Source organism: Triticum aestivum, chromosome 2A (assembly GCF_018294505.1).
Source record: "Triticum aestivum cultivar Chinese Spring chromosome 2A, IWGSC CS RefSeq v2.1, whole genome shotgun sequence".
NCBI classification, from domain to species: domain Eukaryota; kingdom Viridiplantae; phylum Streptophyta; class Magnoliopsida; order Poales; family Poaceae; genus Triticum; species Triticum aestivum.
Genome location: NC_057797.1, coordinates 5,939,890 through 5,955,926, shown reverse-complemented (window position 1 = coordinate 5,955,926; position 16,037 = coordinate 5,939,890). Strand labels below are relative to the sequence as shown.

The window sequence follows — 16,037 nt, the reverse complement described above, 5'->3', positions numbered from 1 at the left end:
AATCTTGTCAGCGCGGTTCCCCTCTCCGGTGAGCCCGTTCGGCCCTCCAGGACGAACGCACAAAAAAGAGAGTTCCTAACCATGCACGATGCTGCGAGTGAGAAAATATTCATGTTTGAAATAACTTCCGTGTACCATTAAGTTTTTCTATAGAAAACAGATGTATTTCTTCAGGAGCATAACACAGCGAATCAGTGTGTCGGTACCGTGACAGCTAGGTTCATGGACCCAACTACCCACGAGTCACGGTCGCTCCCTGGTTAAAACTCAAGAAGACAGAAGAATTACTCATAACAGGTTTTTTCCCTGTAAACCAGTGATGGTATGCAGATATTCATCAAGTGTTACATCAACAACCGCTTCAAGGAGCCCAGGCTCATAGTTTCCATCCAAGACACGAAAGGTGGAAAAAGGAAGACAGAACCATCAAGCAACAAGCCCGGACGGCCAAGACCCGGGAACGACTACGCCCGGCAACAACTGACGCCAGCTGGCCCGCCCTCAGTAAGCGTCGACAACAAGCTATCGTCCCCATGCATGGCGCGACTGTTCTGTGCACATAGAGCCTTTACGCCACACAGTGGGAGGGCAGGCGCGCCGGTAGAGGGACAAGATGTGAGGGATGAATCAAGCCCACGCTCCATCGCATGGTGCACACCTATATGGTGGCGTTTACAAACACCAAAATGTTCTTAACAGATTTTCTATTTTCACATCTTGATGTGAAATTATTACCTCACATCTAACTTTCTAGTCACACAATTTAGACATCAAGATTCTTATTCTTTGGTCTTTTTTTGTCTTTTGGTGTTGTTCCTGTAACTGTAGCTCGCGCGAGGGGCTACCATGGTGGCGTTTAGGCCGGGTTTTTTTCACAACCCTCGTGCTTTGCTTTCCGTCTCTTCTTTTTTCATTTACCTGTTTCAAATTCATACACTTTTTTAATTCATGAGATCCTTTCCTTGTTTCTTTTTCTTTTCTTTTTTCCATTTTTCTAAATTCATGATTTTTTTCCATCATTGTTAGCTGTCTGTCCACCAGCAAACAAGGGGGCCGTATTTTTTCTTGTCCCAGTTGCAAGTCTACCTCAACTTGCAACTGAGTCCCGACCTTCTTTTCTCACACTTGTATTCCCATCCTTGACCCGCAACTGGGCTTTGACATTTTCGTTACTCAGTTGCAAGTCCATCCTTGACTCGCAACTAGTGTCCAAACTTTTATTGTCATAGTTCTAAGTCCACCCTCGACTCACAACTGAGACCCAACTTTTTTAGTCCTAGTTGCAAGTTCACCCCTGACTCGCAATTGGAGCCCCATCTTTTTAGACCCAATTGCATGTCCATCTTCTATCTGCAACTGGGGCCGACTGTTTTTGTCTTGGTTGCAAGTCCACCAACGACTCACAACTGGGTTCCCGACCTTTTTTTCCTAGTTGATAGTCCAACATCGACTCACAACTGAGATCAACCTTTTTTGTCTTAGCTGCAAGCCTACCGTCGACTCACAACTGGTTCCAACCTTTTTTGTCCCTGTTGCTATTCCACCTTTGACTCGCAAATAGGGCATGACCATTTTGTCATAAATTGCACATCCATCCTCGACTCGCAACTGGGGCCCAACATTTTATTGCCTTAGTTGCAAGTCCATCCTCGACTCGCAGCTGGGGCGTGACCTTTTTTTGCCCCAATTGCATGTTCACTTTTGACTTGCAACCAGGCCCCAACCTTTTTTGTCCCAGTTCACTACTAGGGAAAACCTTATACACAGAATCTTAGCAGCAGCGCGGCATAAAAACAGGCGCTGCTGCTAAGTAGTAGCAGCGCGGCTACGGAAAGCTCGCTACTGGTGCAAACTTAGCAGTAGCGCGTGACGCTTAAACCGCGCTGCTACAAAAATCCACCGACAGTACACAACGACATAAGTTTATCAGTAGCGCGGCGCCAGGGAGCGCGCTGCTGCTAATGCCATAGTAGCAGCGCGCTTTTTTGTCACCTCGCTGCTGCTAATTTTGAAATTGTGCACAGGGTTGGCCCGTTTAGCAGTAGCGCGTGACAGGAAAGCGCGCTGTTGCTACGCTCTTAGCAGCAGCGCGCTTTCTCTCCCGCGCTACTGCTAAGACGCAGCACCCACCACCTTTTCCACCTCCCCTCCCCATCTCCTCTCCTCCCTTTCCCCTACCTCCCACATCCTCCCTCTCTCACTCTTCTTCTTCCTCAATACTTCTCCCCCCATTACTCTCCCTCTTCTACCTACCTTTCTCTCTCTTCATTACTCCTAGCTATAACTACACCACCTCCATTAATTCATCTCCTTTCTCTTTTTCCTCCCCCTCCACTAGTTGAAGTTGTCTCCTCCCAAATTAGCTAGCTAGGTAGATGTAGCATTTAGTTAAGTGACCTATTTGCCCCCTAACTAGATCTTTCTTTGTCAAGAAGAGCTTTGTGCACTTTTGACCTCCCTACATCATCATCTCCACCGTGTGCTCGATCTCGAGATAGAGGTGTGATTAATATTTCATGCTTTTGCAAAATGGAAATATGTTTATGCATGTGTGTGTGATATTTTTATGGAAATTGTGTGTGTGGCATGAGTTGACGCCAAATTGTGCATTTGAGTTGCCTATGTTTTGCCGAAATGTCGATTTATTTCCGTTTCGGCGAATTCCGGGCAAACTCTAGATCTATATATGTCCTACTTTTAAGGAAGGTCATGCCGAATTTTTGTATGACTTTGATGAATGCACGCATTTTTATAATCAATTTGTTTATTATTACCGTGCAGAGTTCACGATGGTCAGTGGAACGATGGTGGACAGGTGGTTGCGGTCGGCGGTGCAGGACATGAAGGAAAATAACCTGACAGAGGTTTTATGTCCGTGTCGAAAATGCAAAGGAATAGTTTGGCTTGACCCCCATGTCGATGGTCGTGTCGAAGCGCACCTGCTCATGACTGGTTTCATGGATGGCTATACTCGGTGGATAACTGAAGATGAGGATGACGATGTTGAGGATGCCGACGGGGCAGGCAATGATGACACGGGGCAAGACGAAGAGATGATCGATAATGGCGGCGGGGAAGAGGCCGGACATGGCGGCGGAGAAGGGGCCGGACATGGCGGCGGAGAGAACGACATGGACTCCACGCAACAGAGTTCGTCGGTACTAAGTTCAATCGTGCGGGACCCTCATGTTCAAGCATTGCTTCGCAAGGAGACGAGTACTGAGAGAGCTGCTTCTAGAGAGGAGGCTAAGCTGGAGCAACTGGTGGTAGACTTGAACACTCCATTGTATGATGGTTGCAATCCTGAGGTGACCCGCTTGAGTTTCACGCTCCAAGTGCTGAAGACGAAGGCTAAAAACAAATGGACCGACACTAGCCTCGATGAGCATCTCAAGTACCTAAAGGATGTTCTTCCCGAGGGTAATCTATGTCCTAGTAGTGTTGATGAGGCCAAAAAGATCGTGTGCCCTCTTGATCTGCCACACGTTAGATACCATGCATGCATCAACGATTGCATAATTTATCGGAAGGAGCACGCGAAAAAAACAAGTTGTCCGGTGTGCAATGCTTCTCGATACAAGAAGGCCGGGAAGAAATGTCCCCAGAAAGTGGTATGGTACTTACCGATCACTCCCCGTCTCCAGAGGTATTTTGTAGATCCCAAGGAAGCAAAGCTAATGCGCTGGCACGCGGAGAGGAAGAAGCCCGACGATGGAGATGATCCGAAGCTGAGACACGTCAAGGATGGAAGCCAGTGGAGAGCGTTGAACAGCTTCTATCGGTATTTTGAATGTGATGCAAGGAACATCGTGCTCGGCGCGTGTACCGATGGCATGAATCCGTTTGGCAACCAGAGCACCAACCATAGCACATGGCCCGTGTTTGTATGGATGTACAACCTCCCCCCTGGTTGTGCATGAAATCGAAGTACATTCACATGAGCATGCTTATTCAAGGGCCGAAACAACCAGGAAATAATATTAATTTGTATCTGGGGCTACTTCAGGAGGAGTTAGACACGTTATGGAAAACACCGGCCAAGACATGGGACGCCAGCAAAGGCGAGTATTTCAACATGAGAGCCGCGCTGATCACGACAGTGCACGACTATCTTGGTTACGGATATGTGGCAGGCCAGGTGTGCCATGGATATTGCGGATGCACGCGGTGCATGGATGATACGACGTCTCAGCAGCTAACGTCAAGGAAAGATGGCGGGTCTGGGAAAATCGTGTACATGGGGCATCGAAGATGGCTCGAACAGGACGACCCGTGGAGAAACCGTGGAGATCTATTCAATGGTCACGCTGAGCATCGAGGACCTCCACGTAAGCGGAGCGGTGCCGAAATCGATGAGCTGTTGAAAAACTGGAAGGAGTGCCCCGCGCCGGGAAAGACGATGAGAAAGGCGCCGGAGCCGCTGCTGAAGGTATGGAAGACGAGGTCTGTGTTCTGGGACTTGGAGTACTGGCACAAACTCGATACACCTCATTGCCTTGATCAAATGCATATCTGTAAGAATGTCCTTGAGAGCTTGCTCGCAACACTGATGAACATGCCGGATAAGACCAAGGATGGGCCGAAGGCAAGAAAAGACTTGCAAGATTTGGAAATCAGGGAAGATCTGCACATGCCGCCACGTAAAATGTCAGACGAGACAGAGACGGAGACAGAGGCACGGGAGAAGAAGGGCAAGAAAATAAAGAATGAGGATTATTGCCCCCCTTCTTGCTTCACCTTAAGTCAGGCTGAGATCAATCAATTCTTTAAGTGCCTTACCGGAGTCAAAGTTAGTTCCGGTTACTGTGGCAAGATAAGTAGATATCTAGACACGGACAAGAAAAGGTTCAGCGGGATGAAGTCTCATGACTGTCATGTGATGATGACGCAGATATTACCTGTTGCCCTTAGAGGGATAATGGACAAGCACGTCCGTGACACGCTTATTGGTCTCTGCAACTTTTTCGACGTCATCTCTCGAAAGTCGATCAGTGTGAAGCAGCTCCGAAGGCTACAGGAAGAGATCGTTGTGATACTGAATGAGCTTGAGATGTACTTCCCGCCCGCGTTCTTTGACGTGATGGTGCATCTGTGTGTCCATATTGTGGATGACATAATAGACCTGGGGCCGTCATTCCTGCACAACATGATGCCGTTTGAGAGGATGAATGGGATCATCAAAGGATTCGTTCGTAACATGTCCCGTCCGGATGGAAGCATCGTCCAGGGCTATTTGACACAAGAGTGCATCTCTTTCTGTGAGAATTTTCTATATGGCGCAGACCAGCCGCCTGGTGTTAGTGTTGGTTTGCCCGTTAACAAGCACGATGGGAGGCTCGAAGGAGAAGGTCACTGCAACGGTCGCAGGGAACTGCACGTGGCATACTCAGATCGACGCAGCGACTTTGACAGAGCAAACTTGGTAGTGCTACAACACCTAGACGAGGTAGATCCTTTCGTGGCACTGCACAAAGAAATTATCGCAAAGAAGTATCGTGACCGGGGGGTATGCAGGACGGACGCCGAAGTTACTAGAGAGCACAACTCCACTTTCCTGCATTGGTTCAAAGAGCATATTATTGCTAATCCCCCGGAGGAGGGCTCTAAGGACGGATTGCTCATATACGCCTTAGCACATGGCCCCTCGCCCAACCTCGTAACCTATCAGGCATATGATATCAACGGATACACGTTCTACACGGAGGCCAAAGATATGGACAGTGATGAATATCAGAACTCAGGGGTGACGATGGAATGCATGACCGGCAACGACAACGGCGCAACTGAACGATTTTATGGAAGGGTCGAGGAGATCTGGGAGCTTGACTACTCTGGACTGCACAACATGACGATGTTCCGTGTCAGATGGGCTAAGAATGTCGAAAGAGAAAGCCGGATTTTCACTACCATGACTATACCCGACGCCAAGAGCGCTGCCGTGAACGCTATCGCAAAAAACGAGCCATGGGTACACGCTAAGCACGTGACACAATGCTTCTTCATAACCGACCCATGCAATCCCAGTCGTGTTGTCATGAGGAAAGGCAAAAGAAACATCATTAGAATGGATGGAGTCGTCAACGAGGAAGACTATGATCAGTACGGCAACCCAATAAGGGAAGATGACGATGATGATGAAGTATACGTCAAAAGAAGAATCAATACTACATTACCAAAGAAAAATCGTACTCCATGGAAAAGGCAAAGTCACAATGAGGGGCTTAATTATTCTTCGATGAACAAGAAGGGAAAGAAGCTGACTCAAAAACGAAAACATCAGCGCTGAGGAATCGGTCAAATGATGTAATATATATATGTTCCTATTTTGTATACACGCTTAGCCATTATTATGCAAGGGTCCAATGATGTAATATATATGTTCCTATTATGCTGAGGAAAAGAAAAAAGGGAAACTGGTTATAGCAGTAGCGCTTTAGGGAAAAAGAGCTACAGCTAGTCAAGGTAGCAGTAGCGGTTTCTATAGAAAATCGCTATAGCTGCTCGTAATAGTAGTAGCGCGTTTTGTGTAAACGCACTACTGCTACGTCCACTTAACCCAAAATTCTCCCTCTCCCTGCTTCATCCCGCCTCTTTTTCCCCAAATCCCCACTCTCTCTTCCCCGGCCCCGTCACACCGCCGCGCCCGCCCCCGACCTCGGCGCGCTCGCCCCCGACCCCGGCGCGCTTGCCCCCGACCACGCCGCCCCCGACCCACGCGCGCTCGCCCCCGGCGCCGGCGCTCGCCCCCGACCCGTCGGCCCTCGCCTCCCTCCTCTGCTTCCTCCCCTCCCAACCTCGGCCGTCGTCGGGCCTGCCTCCTCGCCCTACACCCTCTGTAAACCCCCCCCCCTCTCTCTCTGCTAGCTAGGGTTAATTTACTTAGGTTTTAGTTATGTTAATTAGGTTATCTATTTAGTTATGAATTTAGATAGGTTTCAAAATTTGCTGAATTTATATGCAAATTTGAACTGGACATGTGATATGTGGATATGTCATGTTTGGACATGTCATGTTTTGGTAAATGATCCGAGTTGCCTATGTTACACCGGAATGTTGATTCATTTTCGTTCCGGTGAATTTTAGGCGCTCGATATGTCCATTTTTTAGCAAAGGTCATGCCGAAATTTCCCGTGAATAAAGGCATGATTTGTGCTACATAGTTGGCATATCGAGTGCTGGCACATAGATTTTTTTTTATCTCATTTCTCATTTATTCATACTTTTAGAAATAAATGAGGACACTTAATCATAGGAAACATGTCGAACAACGAAGAAACTGGGCCTTCTGACCAAGATGCAGACGAGATGGATTATGAGGGTGAACAAGACTACCTCGACTTTTTGACTGCTAAGCAAGGTTTGCAGGTCCGCCACAACCAGCCGATCCCTGCTGGGCACTTCAGGGTTAGCTTGTCCAGTGTGAAATCGGGGCACGAGGATTTGTCTCCTCAAGTACAGCATGTGGGAGCGAACGACGAGACCCCGCCACGGATTGGAAGCTGCAAGGGTTGGGTGCTACTATGGCCGAAGAATCTTATTTGTGTGCAATAGTGTTGGCTGATGTAATTTGTCCTGTAGAACAGAGAATGGATGATGAGACGGAGGTCGACCCTATGGATTTCCTCAATACAAACGCGTATGACTGTGACATAGAACTGATGAGTCAACCATATGACGAATCGGGCTATCAGCTTGCTAATGAGGATATGGATGATATGCCCGGGCAGGAAGGTCATAGCAGGAATTGCAAAAAGTCTCTCTTCATGAAATCCTCACAGGACACGCCTAAAGATGCCGCCTCAATACATGCTCAACTATCCCAGCGCGAGGGTCGTACAGTACTTAGCCCGGGAACACTGGGGCAGGAGTTAAGGAAGGGTCTAGAAGGTGTGCCCAAGAAAAAGGAGAGAAAGAGATCGGGGAAGATAGCTGCCTCCAAACAAGCCAGAGCACATAGCAGCCAAACGATGCATTCTGAAGAGCGTGTACCCGTGAAAGGTGCGGCCATGTTCCATCTCATGGGCGAGCCGATGCTACCGCCGAAACCGCTGGAGGCACTATCAGGGGATCTTAGGAGACTGCACGACCATGTGCTGTCGACTGAGAAAAGCCTACTAGCCTCAAAGGATCCAGGATATCCGACATACGCGGCTCGTGTGCCTGAGGGGAAGTGCTACGTCGAGACACGGCCCGCGGAGGAGTTCTTCCTGCGGTTTGACCATATCTTTGAGATGTTTCTAACAAGGCGGCTCGATTTTACAATCGTCCGCCTTTTTGCGCTACATATGAGCTCTGTCATGAACAGTGAAGAAGTCTCGCAAATCTGTGTGGCGGATCCGTACTACATGCACGAGTCTTTCTTGAGTCTCGGCGACTTTGAGCGTGAAACTGCTAGGGACTACCTCCAAAACTTCATGGTACAGAATAAGGACCGAAAAATTGACCTCGTGCCTTATCATCCAAAGTAAGTCAGTTTCGAACAACCCTTTCATACATTTCAATCATTCCTTCTCTCTCTATGGGGAATAATTTGAGGTTGTCTTTTCCCCGCAGCAACGGGCGTGCCGTCCTTATCGTTCTTTATCCGCAAGTCTCCCACGCCGTGTATTTTGACCCTTCCAGAGACTACGAGAAAAAAGACTACACCCACATAATGAATATTCTAGATCATGCTCTCCAAGGCTTCAGCTTTAGAGGTGGCCACATGCAGATCAGGAAACAAAGGAATAAGAAGATGGGTTTCGCGCATAAAACTAACTTCTCCTGCATCCAAGTCCCAAAACCAAGCAAGAAGGATGGACTGTACATCCTCCATCTCATGATTCAGTTCAACACGGATCACCAAAAGCTTCGCATGAGAAGCAGAAATGATGATCATATCCACAAGTGGCTAGAATCTCATGGAGAAGCGGATTATAAACTTAGAGATGACTTCTTTCGCATCCAAAGCGACATTGCGACGATCATCATGAAAGAAGTCGTCGATGAGAAGGGGATGTTCCACCACGGCCCTATATCGCGAGCTGACGTCCGAACTCGCATAGGCATGCAACGTCTAGACCTCACGCCGTTCAAGAAGCTAGGGTCCATCCTCGATGATATGGAAGGATGGAACTTCTAGTGATTTTTGATGTCGATGATGATGATATGTGTCGGTTGAACTTGTATACTATTTGTAGCGATGCAACTTTCTGATGTCCACGATCCCTGCCGAACTTGCGTAACGCTACTTTGTTAGTTTGCGCACGATGACCTGCGTACCTCTAGTTAATTAATTTGCGTACTGTATGTTGCATCTAGTTGCTAACCCTTTTTTTCGGTGTTCTCTAGTATATTTTGTTGCATATATATGATTGTACATCCTCTTCATGAACATGCATCTCTAACAGGTACCTAGTTTCTTGATGGCGAGATGGAACTGCTATGTCGTGTACAAAGGGAAGGTTTCGGGGGTGTACAACGAGTCGCATGAGTGTCAGGCGCAAGTGAATGGGTTCTCGGACGCCAGCCATAAAGGCTTCAAAAGCAGACAAGAAGGAGAAGCTAGTTACTTGAGGTTCACGCTAGCGCGAGAGAGGATTCGTAACCGCCATCTCATGTACTGCATAATTCCGCTCTCACTCATAGTGATAGCTCTTCTCGCGTATACCTTTGTTTAGATGGAAGACGTTGTAGTTGCAAGTATTCGAGACTTGCATGTATCGCTATTTTCGAGATGATGACAAGATACCACTTTGTGTTGGATGATGATTATGACGAGACTATTTGTATGTATATGCTATGATTACAGTTGTGGTCTCGCAGGCATTTGTATGTGTATCATGATGACATTTGTATGTGCTAAAGATTCTTCTATAAAGCCTGTTCAAATACAAAACAAATATGCCGAAAAAAACAAAAAAACTACTAAAATTAGCAGTAGCGAGTGGAGAAAAGTTAGCAGCAGCGCGGTTGTAGCAGTAGCGCGGACAGGGGAAGCGCGCTATAGCTATTAGCAGCAGCGAGGTTCCTTTAAGCGCGCTGCTGCAACACTTGTGTAGCAGTAGCACGGGTGGACCAGCGCTACTGCTATACGTTAGCTGTAGCGCCTTATTAGTAGCGCCGGCCCCCGCGCTACTAAAAGGCCCAAAACCCGCGCTGCTGCTAGGCTTTTCCCTAATAGTGGTTGCAAGCCCATTCTCGACTCGCAACCGGGGGCCTACCTTTTTTTGCAGTTGCAAGTCCAAACTCGACTCGTAAATGGGCTCTACCTTCTACTCGCAATCCCACCCTCTACTCGTAACTAGGGCTCTACCTTCTTGTCCCAGTTGCAAGTCCATCCTCAAATCACAACAGAGGTCTGAATTTTTTTTGTCCCAATTACAAGTCCACCCTCAACTCGTAACTGGGGGCCGACTTTTTTTGTCCCGGTTACGACATAGTGGGCGTGTGATGTTTTCGTGGGCGGCAAACATAAAAAAGGGCAAAAACAAACAAAACAAACAAATAATACAATGGCAGGGCTTTATTTATCCCCTGATGTAATATGATGTCATACTTAGATGTGAGGTATTATTCACATCTAGATGTGACATAGCTGGACCCTTATTTGACAACTTGGCATGCAAGTACATAAATGCCAAGATTTACATAGATTGGGTGTGCTTCTTGACACGCGCCGAAAGCAGTTTCTTCATCACCTTGAATAACCCGTCGAGCTCAACCAGGTCTACGCTGCAATTCTCTGCCAGCGGCGCACACTCGAACTCGCGCACGAGCGCGGCCAAGAACTTGATGTGCACCATCGCCTGGCTCGAGCCGGGGCAGTGCCTGTACGCCGCCCCGAACGGCATCATCCGGATCTCCTTGGGGCCCGGTGTCGGCCCGATGCCCTCCCCCTTGCCTCCGGCATGGAACCGCTCTGACCGGAACTCGTCCGGGTTCGTCCATGTCTTGCTATCCCTCCCGATGTCACCAACGATGAACTGTACCCTCATGCCGCCAGCCGGCATGGCCGCCATCGTAATGCTGCCGATCACCACGGTGCCCTTGCCGTGGAAACCGCGCATGATGAACAGCCCCGGTGGGTGCATCCGTGCATGCGGAGGCTTTCCATCACCACGACGTGCAGGTACGGCATGCCGCAGAGGCTCTTGGTGGAGACAACCCCGCCATTACTTGTCTGACCGTCGATGATCTCCCTATGTGGGTTGTCCTGGACATCTAGCTGGTCCACAAGGTGGCCGAGGGTCCACTCCAAACTAGTCACGACTGAACCCGAGCCAGCACCCAGGAACTCTAACACGAGGCATACAAGCTCATCGTCCCAGACCTCGCACCGGACATCCTTGCCCTGCTTGCCGCTAGCATCGTTGTCAGCAACGCGTAGATCAAGGAGTGAGTCGACATATGGTTGGACACCGCCGCCAGCGGTGCAGGCTCGAGACTCGAGCCGCCTTCGTTCATTGATGAGGGGGAGGAACAACTTTGTCTGCCTGCCGACGAAGGAAAAGAGTCGTCCAAGCAGCCTCCAGTTCACGAGCTTGCACAACATCGTGCCATGGGATTGAGGTCCTGTTTGGTTCATAAGTCCTAGGACTTTTTTTAATCTCAACTTATAAGTCTTAAGTCCCTAAAAAGTCCCTACCTGTTTGGTTTCTGGAACTTAACATTGACTAAAAGACCATATTACAACTATAAGTCCCTCCTTGAGAATCTTATTTCATAAGTCTCAAATGCCCACTTTAAGTCCCTATAAGTCCCTCCTGTTTGGTTTAGATGGGACTTATAGGAAAATTTTTAAGTCCCTAAACCAATAAGTCCCTGGAAACAAACAACCTCTGAGCTCCCCCATAGAGATGATAAAGTAATGTATCACCAGCTCCATGGCACACACGTGGCGCCTGTCAACGCCATCACCGAAGCAGAGGCGCGCGAGCAACGCAAACCAGCGGCATTGATGTGGCCACGGGCGACGAGCACCTCGCCTGCCTCGTCCTGACCAGTTGTGGCCCCTTGTTGCATCAGGCAAGGGAACTGAGGCGCGAAGGGTGGAAGCTCTTGGCGATGAGGTTGCATCGGAGCACACGCCAATAGGGGGGGGGGCGTACTTCACCATGGTTATGTTCTCGTTCCGTTTACCGCGAAGCCCGGTGGCCAGGACCACCGGGAAGATGGCGACAAGGCAGTTCGGGAACACGCTGGCTTTCTCGTTCAATGTGTGCTGGGTGGCGACAGTGTCGTCAACCTTGTGAATGGTCGTCTGAGCACGAGACCTCGTAGTTCTTTGCCAGAGAACAATGGTCGTATACAAGAGGACGATGAGGAGCACCAGGACCTCCATTGTCTCCTTGGTGATTTAAGCTTCAACCAAAGCTGCCAGATGCATTTCTGTGTGTGACTGTGTGGTACTTCCTCCGTCCTGAATTACTTTTCACAGAAGGGGATGTATCTAAAACTAAAAATACGTTTTGATACATTCATTTCTGTGACAAGTAATTTTGGACGGAAGAAGTATATATAAAAGTCAATTACATGCACTAGCTAGGCGCACTTGATCGTTACGCATTATCTCCTCCATTATATCTAAGGAAAAAAGCTATCGTCATTATTCGTTATGTCCTGTAATATGTGTACATGAATGACCCATCCACCTAACATTTGTTGTAAGTGTGATATTATATACAGAACGTGACACCACTATTGGTACTTTCCCTTTTTACTAAGTGGAAGGCTGCCTATTGATGAGTGGTTAAGCCCTACTGCAACAGGTGAAAACCGGACCTTTGGTCACCATGCTACTAAAGACATTAAATGATACCGGCATGTTGTTGCGAAAATATTTTACAACATATTTCAATGATATCTGATTATTGGAAACATTAATACTTTTTTGAAGAACCAATATGAGAACTAAACCGAAAACTGGATCAGCTGGGTGCAGGGTGATGGTGTTCTGGGTCAAGAGCGCTGCCATATGCTCGAGTTCGTGCATGTGCCCGCCCACACCATGTGTCAACCCTCTTTCACTCTCTCTTTCTTTTGGGGAAGAAAAGATGACGTGAAGTACACATCAGGCAATCGGCCCGAGACTGAGCAGGCACACAGGCGCCTAGCATCGTCCAAAAAGGAGGGACTTTTTTTCTAACACAATACAAACCAAGACGATTATGTGTATGCACAGACACTCATTTCTATAAACGCGCACTTTATTCTTACTGGCACCTTCGAGAGACTAAGGCGGCATATCATCTTGAAATTAACCAAGTTGTCACAGATGTCTTCATAGTCGATAGAAACATCTCCTTCCACCGAACACATATCACCAAAAGGCCTGAAATAAATTTAGGAATATACGAGCATTGATGTCAAATCTACGACTTAAAACCTGGTGAGCTGGCCATCCAATCACAGGTTTGTTTGAAAAAAAAAATGACTTTGACATGTACAGATCAAAGTTTTAAATAGCCCACCGCTATACCTGTTTGAGCAGGTTTCACTAAGTGTCCCGCTAAACCTATAGCTGATTTGGAGGACCGTCACTATTTTGCAGAGCCCGCTATTTAAAACACTGGTACACATGCACGCACATGCATATACAAGAAAACACACACTACCTGACAACTTGGCATGCCCGTACATAAATGCCAAGTTTTACACGACTTGAGTGCGCCGTGTGACACGCGCCGAAAGTGGTTTCTTCATGACCTTGAAGAACCCGTCGAGCTCTGTGAGGTCGACGCTGCAGTCATCCGCCGGCGCCGCCCACTCGAACTCGCGTACAAGCGCGGCCAGGAAGAACTTGATGTTCACCATCGCCTGGCTCGAGCCAGGGCAGTGCCTGTGCGCCGCCCCGAACGGCATCATCCGGATCTCCTTGGGGCCTGGTGTTGGCCCGATGCCCTCTGCCTCACCTCCGGCGAGGAACCGCTCTGGCCGGAACTCGTCCGGGTCCGTCCACGTCTTGCTATCCCTCCCAATGTCGCCAACAATGAACTGTACCCTCAGGCCATCAGCTGGCACGGCCGCCAACGTAGCGCCTACCGTCGCGGCACCCTCGCCGTGGACGCCGCGCAGGATGAACGGCACGGGTGGGTGCATGCGGAGGCTCTCCATCACCACGGCGTGCAGGTACGGCATGCCGCGGAGGCTCTTGGTGGAGATTACCCCGCCATTACTGGTCTCACCGTCGATGATCTCCCGACGCAGCATGTCCTGGACGTCCGGCTGGTCCACGAGGTGGGCGAGGGTCCACTCCAAGCTGGCCACGACCGAACCCGAGCCGGCGCCGAGGAACTCCGACACGAGGCTCACCAGTTCGTCGTCCCGGAGCTCGCGCCGGGCGTCCTTTCCCTGCTTGCCGCCAGCATCGTCGTCGGGGACACGTAGATCAAGGAATGAATGGACGTACGGTTCGACGCCGCCATCGGCGGTGCAGGACCGAGACTCGGGCCGCCTTCGCTCGTTGATGAGGGGGAGGAACAGCTTGGTCTGCCGGCCGAGGAAGGCGAAGAGCCGTCCAAGCCGCCTCCAGTTCATGAGCTTGCACAACATCGTGCCGTCGAACACAGGGTTGAGCTCCCCCATGGAGACGATAAAGTCCTGTATCACGAGCTCCATGGCGCGCACATGGCCCACGTCAACGCCGTCGCCGAAGCACAGGCGCGCGACCAGCCCGAACACGGCGGTGTTGATGTGGCCACGGACAACGAGCACGTTGCCGGTTGCGTCCCGGACAAGTCCGGACAGGTCGGCGACGAGGGCCTGGCTGGCCTCCCGTTGCATCGGGGCGAGGGAACCGAGACGCGAGGGGTGGAGGCTCTTGGCCATGAGGTTGCACCGGAGCGCGCGCCAGTGGGGGCCATACTTGACCGTGGTTATGTTCTCGTTCCGTTCGCCGCTAAGCCCGGTGGCCAGGACCACCGGGAAGATGGCGGCGGGGCGGTTCGAGAAGGCGCTCGCTTTCTCGTTCAGCGCGTGGTGGGCGGCGGCGGTGTCGACAACCTTGTGAAGGGTCGTCTGAGCACGGGACCTCCTAGTTCTTTGCCGGAGAAGAATGGCCAGATAGAAGAGGACGGCCAGGAGCAGCAGGACCTCCATTGTCTCCTTGGTGCATGTTTGTGTTTGACCGTGTGGTATAAATAGAAGTCCAAATGCATGCTCTAGCTAGGCGCACTTGATCGTTATGCATTATCTCCTCCATTATCTAAGAAAAAGGCAATGGTCATTATTGGTTATGTCCTGTAATACTCCTATGTGTACATGAATGACCATCGACCTAACGATTGTTGTAAATTTGGTAGGAGTATATTATATGCAGAACGTGACACCACTATCGGTTCTTCCCCTTTTTACCTACTGGGTGGGTGCCTGGTGATGGCTTGTTCATTACAGCACTGAAGACATAAGATGATACCTACTGGATGGGTGCTCAGTGATGGGTTGTTAATCCCTACTGGCTACTGCACCGGCCCTTTGGTCACCAAGTCACTAAAGACATTAGATGATACCGCCACATTGTTGCGAGAATGTTTTGTAATATATTTCTTCTTTTTGCGGGGGTTTTGCAATATATTTCAATGATATTTGCTTATGTGAAACATGAATATTTATTTGGAGGATTAATACGAGAACTAAAACCGAAAATACACATGGTTTATTGCATGTCTATATGTTGAGGTGCAATTTTTAAATGCATGCATGCATGGTTGCATTACTGAGGTGTGCGTTTTTCTCATGCATGCATGTTTTATGATGACACAACATGTTTGTATGTTGAGAGAAATAATTTAGTGAGGACTCGAAACAGATATAGAAATACCCTCGCATGATTGCAATTTGAGGTGGAGGTGCACGTAAAACACACACACGGTACATGCACCTGAGATATGGAATTTGACGGAATAAGAAAATAGTGAAGCCAATTTTTTTTATCAAACTAACGCACTACATGTGGAAATTAGATAAAAAGGAGATCGGTTTTATGGACATTCTAAACAGTAAATTGGGCGTCAGATGCAAAACCTTTGTAAAGTCAACAAGACGTGATAGTACGAGAG

At 49.0% G+C, this 16,037-nt stretch overlaps 1 protein-coding gene and 1 pseudogene across 1 annotated transcript; both read right to left on the bottom strand.

Moving 5' to 3' along the window:
- Positions 1 to 10,625: 10,625 nt before the first annotated feature.
- On the bottom strand, positions 10,626 to 12,322 carry LOC123191273 (cytochrome P450 89A2-like; annotated as a pseudogene).
- Positions 12,323 to 13,295: 973 nt separating this feature from the next.
- LOC123184177 (cytochrome P450 89A2-like) lies at positions 13,296 to 15,078 on the bottom strand. Its single transcript, XM_044596342.1, has one exon. The coding sequence runs from the start codon at positions 15,076 to 15,078 to the stop codon at positions 13,633 to 13,635; it is 1,446 nt and encodes a 481-aa protein (XP_044452277.1). The 3' UTR covers positions 13,296 to 13,632.
- Between the last annotated feature and the right edge of the window lie 959 nt (positions 15,079 to 16,037).